Below are 8,964 nucleotides of genomic sequence, written 5' to 3' on the forward strand. Positions count from 1 at the left end.
GGAAGAAGTCAGTAATGAAAACAGAACTCCGGCTCCGGCAGAACGCAGTTCCAGGCCGGGAGTTCAGTTTTCCCCGAGCAGAAAGGCAGCTTCAGCCAGACACAGCAGCCCCGCAGGAAACAGCAACTCTAGCCGGAGGAGGAAAAACCACAGAGCCTCTCGTGTAAACTCAGAAGCCTCACGCCCCAAAGGGAAACGGATCACCAGAGGGTCCACTGCGGCCAGTAAAGGTCTTAGTGGGGGGGATTCCCTCCCCCCTACCGGGTGTCTGGAGTGTGCCGGACGATCACGGTCACAAAACCAGCATTAGCCCGAAGGGAGTTGGCGAGCCGGGGTCAAGGGAGGCTTACCTACGTCAGATCAGTGGTGAGTGCAGGAAGCCGGTGTCTGAAAAGAGCGGACCAGGGCGGAGTGTCTCGGCGGAGCAGGGGACGGGGCTCTTGTTGGAAAGAGCTCACCCGTATCCTCACACGGGGCACCAGAATGAAAGAATTCCCCACGCAAAGACACTTCGCCGGGAGAATTCCAATTTTATTGCAAAAAGCAGTGTGCTTATATAGAACTGAGGGGGAGATGGTAGGGCTTAGATAAATGGCAGGCCACCCGCTTATTGGCAAGTTCTTTCAGATATCAGCTCCGGAGCCCAGGAATTAGTTCTCATTGGGGCTAAGGTTCCCCGCCAGCGAGATTTGAAATTGGTGCCGGCGGGAGAGTTCACACGGGCGGGAACTTTTCGCGCCACTGCAGAAAAGAAGAAGGTAGGAAGAAGAAGTCCTTAGGTGCCATGTTGGGGTTTTTCTCTGGGGTATGGCTGCCGTTTATACTTTTCCCAACAGGTGTTTTCCCCTCTTCAGCACCCCTTCCACAGATGCTTACCCTCCCTGACACCCCGCAGTCCCCCTGGCATGGCTGATGCCAGCCCCTCTGCTGCAGACCCCAGCACAACCTGACAGCTCCTATCAGAGTCAGGACACGTCAAGGTGCTGATCAGGAGGGCTTTGGGCCTCCCCAGGACAGCTCAGAGTCCCTAGATTGGGCTGGTGGGTGGGGGTGAGTTCCCCCTTCAGGGTCTCCTTGGGCTCTGGTTCTTTCTGCTGTTCTTTTTGTGGGTTCACCTGTACAGGGCTTCCCACAGCCCACAAATGCAGGATAACCATGCTCAAGTCTTCGTAGGAGTCTCAGGTCAGGGAGACTCCTCACCCAGTGAGGCTGCACCCTCCTTGGGACCTTTCCCTGCCGCAGTCTGGCTGGGCACAAATCACGAGCCACTTGAGCAGGAACAAACTTTATTTCTGAACTCTACCAGCAACACACTCCCCGGGAACTCTCCCGAACGCCACCCACGCAGCTCCTCCAGGAACACATCAACCGGAAATCCCTCCTCCGGCACTTCCCCAACCAATGCGAACTCTCCAGGAATCCCCGCGAGAACTCCAAAGTAGCAGGCCTAGGCAGACAGTAAAGGTCTAATATACAATTGAATCAATCCAGCAGCATCTTAATGGCTCACCTCTCAACCAATGCTGTTGGCAAAATGCCAGGGGCCATTCTGACTCGGCTGTGGCTCTCAGCATTTCCCACTAGAGAGATAGGATGGCAGCCTGGACCCCTGAGCCAGAGCCCCTGCCCTTCCCTTTCTGGGCTGTGAGTCCTCCATCGCTCTGAGGACTGGGCATGGTTGGGCAGGAAGCTGCAGGCTTCCCAGGGTCGCATCTTAGGAACCCAACAGGGATCAGAGGGGGCTCCAGGGCTTTCCCTCTCTTGTCTGGGCTCAAGGCTCCCTCTCCACCTTGAGCTGCCCCACCAACTACCTTCTAGGATGGCCTTGATCACCAGCTCACCTCTGGCTGCTGGTGGGGGCATAGCTCCTGGCTCTCCTGTAGGAAGGGGCAGTTCTTACATACTGGCTCCTTGAAGGCAGGTCATATCACTGGGCCCAGAACTGGGTGGAATAGAGCCCCGGTCTCTCCGTTTTCCTGCAGCCCCATCTCCCTAACTGGGCACCCTGAAGCACGAGGGGTTGGTGGCTGGGCCCCATCCCTGCCTGACCCCAAGGCCTCCCTGACATGCCTTGGTCAAGTGAACCCTGTGTCCAGACAAAAAGTGGAAGTAGACATGGGACATTGCATGGGAGGGGCTGGCCTCTCTGCAGGGTGAGGCCCACCCCAGCAGGCCCACGGTGAGGGAGGGTGGGTGGCGAGGGTGGCTACTGCCACTTACGCTCTTATAGGTAAAGTCAGGAGAAGCCCTCCCAGACTTCTTCAGAAGTGGTGGAATAGGGAGAGGGATTTTGGGGTGAGGGATCTCATGGCTTCTGAGGTGGATCCCCTTAGGGATGCCTGAAGGGGCCCACCCCTCTGGCTGTAGGTTAGCCTGGGGCTCCACCTTGGTGTGTCCAGCCCTGCTATTCCCAGGCAGCTGGGAGCGGGGCTCCTGGGATCCTGGGCACAGCACTGCTCCCTTCTGCCCCTGCATTCATCCCCTCCTCTCTGCGGAGCCCGTCCTCACCCTGCACCTGTCCTCCACCTCTCCTCTCTGCCCTTTTCCTCAGGTTCTCTCCTCTGGGACAGCTGGTCAGTGGAGGCTGTCCATGGCTGAGCCCCTGGACTTCCCTGGACCCCTATATGGGTGCCCCCTCCTTGCCTTTCACAATCAAGCCCTCAGACTTGGGGGCCTGTCCACCCAGGAGGGGGCCTTTGGGGATGTGGCTATGCTGGGACTGGGGGGCTGAGTGTGGAAGGTCCCCTATGCCAGGTCCCTCTCAGTCTACATGCTCCAGGGGCCATATCTCCCTCCCACATGGGCTCTGGAAGTTGTCTCAGGGTTAGCCTGCCCTGAGTGATTCCATGGTGGGCAGGACAGCAGTCCTCAGGCTGTTCCCTGCCCTGAGTGACTCCATGGTGGACAGGACAGCAGCTCTCAGGCTGTGCCTGCCCTGAGTGACTCCATGGAGTGTACAACAGCTGTCCTCAGGCTGCACCTGCCCTGAATGACTCCATGGTATGTACAACAGCTATCCTCAGGCTGTGCCTGCCCTGTGTGACTCCATGGTGTGCAGAACAGCTGTCCTCAGGCTGCGCCTGCCCTGGGTGACTCCATGGTGTGTAGAACAGCAGCTCTCAGGTTGTGCCTGCCCTAGTGACTCCATGGTGTGCAGAACAGCTGTCCTCAGGCTGTACCTGCCCTGAGTGACTCCATGGTGTACAGAACAGCAGTCCTCAACTGTGCCTGCCCTAGTGACTCCAGGGTGTGCAGAACAGCAGTTCTCAGGCTGCGCCTGCCTGAGGGTCTTTCTCTGACCTGGCCTCCAGAGTGGGCCCTGGTCTCTGACCTGAGAATCCAAGTGGGGTGTACCAAGGCCATGCGCTGCTCCTGGCCCAGGGTCCCTGGTGCTCTGTGTCAACACAGAGGTCAGCTGGAGAGGCCTTCCTCAGCTCCACCTCCACCAGCCCTGGCGCCTCCCAGGCGTCCTTCCACCTGGACATTTATGAAACTGGTGATAAGGAAGCTGTGGATACGTAATCCACCCTAATCCCTCCTCCTATCTCAGGCATGCTTTCAGGAAGCCCAGCTGTGAGGTGCAAGGGGGGGCCCAGATGTCTCTCACCACTGTACTGGCAAAGGCTACCCCTGGATGAGGTCTCTAGAGGCCTGGCCAGTGGTGACTAGGCACTGAGTTGGGGATGAGGGAGAAAGGTCTGCTGGGTGCCCGGAACCCTGGATGGGAGCCGGCTGGCCCCAGCAGACCCAGGCCTCATGCTTCCCAGCAGCCCCCCAAACTCCCAGCCAGGCTGGGGGTGGACAGAGGTGCTTGGGTGTGAGGCTGGAAGCCATGATAGCTCTGCCATGGCTGGGTGGCCAGCTATGGGGGGCCATGGGGTAGTGACGTGCCTGGCAGGCTTGGGGACAAATCCTCAGCTGGTGTGTCAGGCGAGAGCCTGGATGTCTGGAGCCCTGCAGGAAGTGACCCTGGGGCCGAGGGGACAGCCAAGTGATTGTGCCCAACAATGGACAAAGAGGGCTGGCATTTCATAGAGCCTTCCGCTCACTCCCCATCTGCCCCTTCCTGAGCCCAGGTCTGGGCTAGGGTATAAAGCCAGGGTTTCTGGGGCTTGGGGACTGGGGGCCAGGGCTGGAGGTCAGGCCTGAGGATGAGGCTGGTTCTGCTGAGCTGGGTTCTGCTGCTCTGGGTGTCCGCAACTCTGGCCGAGGTCCTAGTTCAACCTGACTTCGATGCCAAAAAGGTATTGGGTCTCCTCTGGGTGTGCCTGGGTGGGGTGGGGGCTGATCCCCCTGGAAACATCACCAGTGAGAATAGAAGCTGCTGCGGCGGGGCCAGTTGTGGGTCCGCCTAGGGCATGCTTCAGACCCACTTTCCCTCTAATCCAGAAACAACCCTGGGCTGAGGGCCTTTGCAGGCCCATCTCATAAGGGGGCAGCAAGAGCTCTTGTCCACCTTCAGGCAGGTCCCTGCTTCTCTGGCCTTTCATTTGTCTCCCTGCTCCCTGGGCAAGGCAGTATGGCTGCTGCTGTCAGGCCTGCTGGTCACTGAGCTGTCCTGCAGTTCTCGGGCCTCTGGTATGTTGTCTCCATGGTGTCTGACTGCAAGGTGTTCTTGGGCAAGAAGGATCATCTGCTGATGTCCACCAAGGACATCAATGCCACCAAGGGGGGCTGTCTCAACGTCCACATGGAATTCCCACGGTGAGCCTGGGGTGGGCTGGGCTAGGGAGGACCCAAGGGTGCCTGGCAGGTAGTGACCATCTATGCACCCAGGGCTGACGGCTGTGCCCAGGTGGATGCCACGTTCCTGAAGATGGGCTCCGAGGGCCACTTCAGAGTTCCAGGTATGTCCTGGGGGCACTGGGATTGCTCCCCAGGGGTGATGCAGATTGTCTTTGCACTGAGGCCCCCTGCCCCGCCCCCTCCAGGACGGCTGGGGTGGGGCTTGGCCAGGATACCTGCTGGGTCTTAGGGCAGCAGGGTGGGCTGGTCAGGGGGAGTTGTCGCCCAGCCCTGCCCTGCTTCTATGGCCATGTGCACCTTCTCCACAGCCTTGGGCTACCTGGATGTGCGTGTGGTGGACACGGACTATGGCTCCTTTGCGGTGGTCTACATCTACAAGGAGCTGGAGGGGGCTCTCAGCACCATGGTGCAGCTCTACAGTGAGCCCCCTCCCACCTGCCCTTTCAGGCCAGCCCAGGGCTGGCCCCACCCACCCTGACCCAGGCCCACCCCTTCTGCTTCAGCCCCCCACTAATCACAGCCTGGACCCGGCAATGACCAGGGGGCGGGGGGACCAACAGCACTTAGGATGGGGAGGGGGCTGGCTGGAGAGGTCCCCGAGGGCAGACACAACATGTGCCCCTCTCCAGGTGAGGGCCCACCTTCCCTGGTCAGCCTCCCCGCCCCACCTAGGGTGGCAACCTTGCTGTCTGCTCTCAAAGAAGTGGAGTGAGGCAGGTGTCGCCTGCCTCGGCCCTGGGAGCTGCTGGGTTCACAGCTACCCCTCTGTACCCCAGGTCGGACTCAGGATGCCAGCCCCCAGGCTCTGAAGGCCTTCCAGGACTTCTACCCCACAGTGGGGCTCCAGGATGACATGATGGTCATGCTGCCCAAGTCAGGTACCCTGGCCAAGCCTCACCCCAGTGCCCAGCCCTGAGCCCTGGGGTGGGCAGCAGGTGGTTTTCTCTGCTATGCTGTGTGGCAGCCCTTCCAGCCCCTTCTGCCCCACAGCCCCTTCTTCCCCCAACAGGTGCAAGGAGAGGTAGGGAGAGTCTTCTGGCCCCCTGTTGGGGGGCTGGGGGCCAGGTAGGATGTGGAGGGAGGGCAGCCTTCCCGTCTCCACCTCTTGGACTGCTTGCTCCTGCAGATGCTTGCTCCCCACCTCAGGGGAGCACCTTGGCAACCCCGGAGTCCCATCCCAGCCCTGCCCAGGCAGGGGACAGGGTGAGTTCTCCAGGCCCTCCACTGGCTGCCCCTGGTCCTCGCTTCCTCTCACCCCTGAGACCTGCTGTGTAGATCCTCACCCACTTCTGCCTGGGGAGTCCCGGGCCTCAGGCCTCAGGGTCCCCTCAGGGAGCCTGTCCTGACTGCGGGGGCTGCCGAGACAGCACCCACGTGGCGGCTTAAACAGGACAAGCTCCAGTCCTGGAGGCCAGGGTCAAGGTGTCCATGGGGTGGGCCCTCTGGAGGCTTGAGGGGAGCCTGCCCACCTGCTGCCCCTCCCTGTGGCTCCTGTAATCCTGGGCATTGCTGGTTGAGATTTCCTTCTCCTCTTCCTTCTTCTTCCTCCTCTTATTCCTCTTCGACTTGCTTCTACTCCTTTTTTTTTCCCCTCCAACACTGGGATTTGAATCCAGGGGCACTTAATCCCTGAATCATTCCCTGGCCCTTTTTATTTTGAGACAGGATATTTTTTTTTAAATATTACTTTTTATTTTAAAAAGAGAGAGAGAGAGAGAGAGAGAGAGAGAGAGAGAGAATTTTAATATTTATTTTTTAGTTATCAGCGGACACAACATCTTTGTTTGTATGTGGTGCTGAGGATCGAACCCGGGCCGCACGCATGCCAGGCGAGCGCGCTACCGCTTGAGCCACATCCCCAGCCCCGAGACAGGATATTTTTAAGTTGCATAGGACCTTGCTAAGTTGCTGAGGCTGGCCTTGAATTTGTGATCCTCTTGCCTCAGCCTCCTGAGCTGCTGGGATTACAGGCTTGAGCCACTACACCTGGCTGCCCCCTTCTTATGAGGACATTGTTGGATTTAGGGCCCACCCTATCTTCAGGATGATCTCCAGATCCTTAACTAATGCTATCTTCAAAGACCTGTTCCCAGATAAGGGCCCTTGTGGAGGTTCCAGGAGGCGGTAGAGTTTTGGGGGACACTGCTTACCCACCACAGTCCCTGGGCTCCCTGCATCCTCCCCTGGGATGGCCTGAGTCTTTGTCCTGTCTCTGAGGGCAGACCTGACACCTCTCGTTCCCTGCCCACTGCAGGGCTGGGTCCCGGGAACCTGGGGCTCTGATGCAGGAGGGGTTTGGGGAGGCCTCCTCAGACCAGGTGCCAGAAAATGGCCACACCTTGCTCAAGCTCCTGAAGGATTGGGCACCCACCTAAAGCCATAAGTAATGGGTGGGATGTGATAGCCTTGGGCAGCAGGTAGGGACCTGGGGCTGTCTTGCGTGGGGGGCTTGGAGTAGGGGGTACACGGAGGGCGTTTTCCAGCTCCACAGCCTGATTTTGTCCTCATCTGCTGTCACCATTTCCTATGTCTTGACTCTTCTCTGGTGAGCTCCAAGTGGGCTCGTGGCTTCTCTCCTGGGGACGTTGGGGCTTTAGTTGTCTCTGGGTCTGGACATCTTGAACACAGAGTCACCTGTTACTGTCTGGTGGCTTTGGGAACACATGGGGTGGGGACTCAGGCCTTCTTGTCTCCTTGGCCCCTTCGTCCAGGGCCAGCCCCTGGCACTGGGAGGCAGCGGTGGTGCCCGGGGGGACCTCTAGCCTGCGGCCTCCAGGACAGTGAGGGGTGATGGGATGTGGGCTTCTGTGTTGGCAGAAGGCTGGGGGCAGGATCAGCTGTGCCTGGCCTTGTGGGTGCTGGCCTGGGGGGCAGTGCCCCCTTGTGTGGGGGAGAAGGATCAGCTGTGCCTTTCCTCACAGGGGGAGTCCACAGCAGCAAACCTCACCTCCCCAGGTATGGACGTGGAGTGAGCCCACCGCCCTCGGGCCACCCAGAGCTGTCCCTCATCCTCCCTCCCTGCCTCCCCTGATCTGGGGCCTCTTCCCACCCAATAAACAGATCCTGCAGCCTTTTGGCTCCTCACTCTTTGGAGAATCCTGGGGAGGGCACAGGAGGCCCATCTCCAGCCCTGCTCTGCTGGCAGCCCAAGGCGGGGAGGAGGTGGGAAGGCAGCACTCACAGGGAGAATGGGGCACCTCTGCCCGGCCCTGCGGTTCATGGGCCTACGGGATGATCAGGCACCCTGTGACCACAGGCCCTGGCCATGGGCTGTGCTGCGTGCCCAGACAGCAGCAGGAGCTGGGTGGGCGTGGCGGCAGACCATGAAGTTGGGCTTGTTTGGGTTTCACTGCTCACTGTTGTGATCGGGGGCACCTGGCCTAAACCTCTGAGAGCCCCAGAAATGGGTCAGTGCCATGAGCAACACAACAGCACACTCCTGGATCTCAGCTGGCTAGCTGGCCTGCTTGCTCCATAACAGGCCCCCGGGACACATGTACCCACCCCATTCCATCCTTGTTTCTCAGATGAAGACATCCAGGCACACACAGAGAGGCTGGGCAAGGTATCCAAGGTCACACAGCTGACAAGTGGCCAGGTTAGGGTTCAAATCCATGGGGTGGAGCTGCAGGACATGCCCTCCGCATTGCCTATGACGAGAGGTGGGGTACAGGGGATGCCCTCCCCAGGGTCCATCACTGCCATTGTCCTTGCCGCACCCCTGCCTAGTTCAAGGCCTGAGCGTGGGGAGCAGGAAGGAGCTGAAGGTTCTGGTCCGATGCTCACCATTGCCTGTGGCACTCAAATAGCGGAAGCAGAAGCAACCAGCCCCGGGGGAATCAGCCCCATCCTGCTCCTGCTCACCCAGAGGGCCAGGGGCTCCACCTCGGGGCCGCCCTCCCTGTCTGTCCTGGCCAAGGCAGCACTCACAGGGAGAATGGGGCACCCCTGCCCGGCCCATCTGCAGCCACCCTGGGAGCCCTGGCTAGCCAGCCTGTGGCTGGGTCAGCCATCTTCAGCCTCCCCGCTGCAGTCCCCGCTCTTTGGGTGTCCCTCTTGGGCTCCAGTGAGCTAGCCAGCTCTGCTCACCCTGTCCTAACTTGTTCCCCTGCACCTGCCAGTATCCACAGCAGCCAGGTCCCCTGCTGAGTGTGTCTCAGTGGCCAGGACTCCTCTTGAGCTGAGCTTTTCAGGCCCCTCTGCCCTCTGCTGAGAGGG

The 8,964-nt window shown here is 59.7% G+C and overlaps 1 protein-coding gene across 2 annotated transcripts; it reads left to right on the top strand.

Annotated features, from left to right (window-relative positions):
• Positions 1–3,706: 3,706 nt before the first annotated feature.
• Lcn15 (lipocalin 15) lies at positions 3,707–7,817 on the top strand. 2 transcript variants are annotated; one of them, XM_048813432.1, is made up of 7 exons: positions 3,713–4,244; positions 4,565–4,704; positions 4,777–4,847; positions 5,055–5,165; positions 5,523–5,624; positions 5,873–5,949; positions 7,668–7,817. In XM_048813432.1, the coding sequence occupies exons 1-7, from the start codon at positions 4,152–4,154 to the stop codon at positions 7,716–7,718; spliced, it is 645 nt and encodes a 214-aa protein (XP_048669389.1). In that variant the 5' UTR covers positions 3,713–4,151; the 3' UTR covers positions 7,719–7,817. The 2 variants fall into 2 exon arrangements, with proteins under 2 accessions (XP_048669388.1, XP_048669389.1); XM_048813431.1 differs by lacking the exon at positions 7,668–7,817 and having other exon boundaries at positions 3,707–4,244; positions 5,873–6,137.
• Positions 7,818–8,964: the final 1,147 nt, after the last annotated feature.

Source organism: Marmota marmota, unplaced genomic scaffold, assembly GCF_001458135.2.
Source record: "Marmota marmota marmota unplaced genomic scaffold, marMar, whole genome shotgun sequence".
NCBI lineage: Eukaryota > Metazoa > Chordata > Mammalia > Rodentia > Sciuridae > Marmota > Marmota marmota.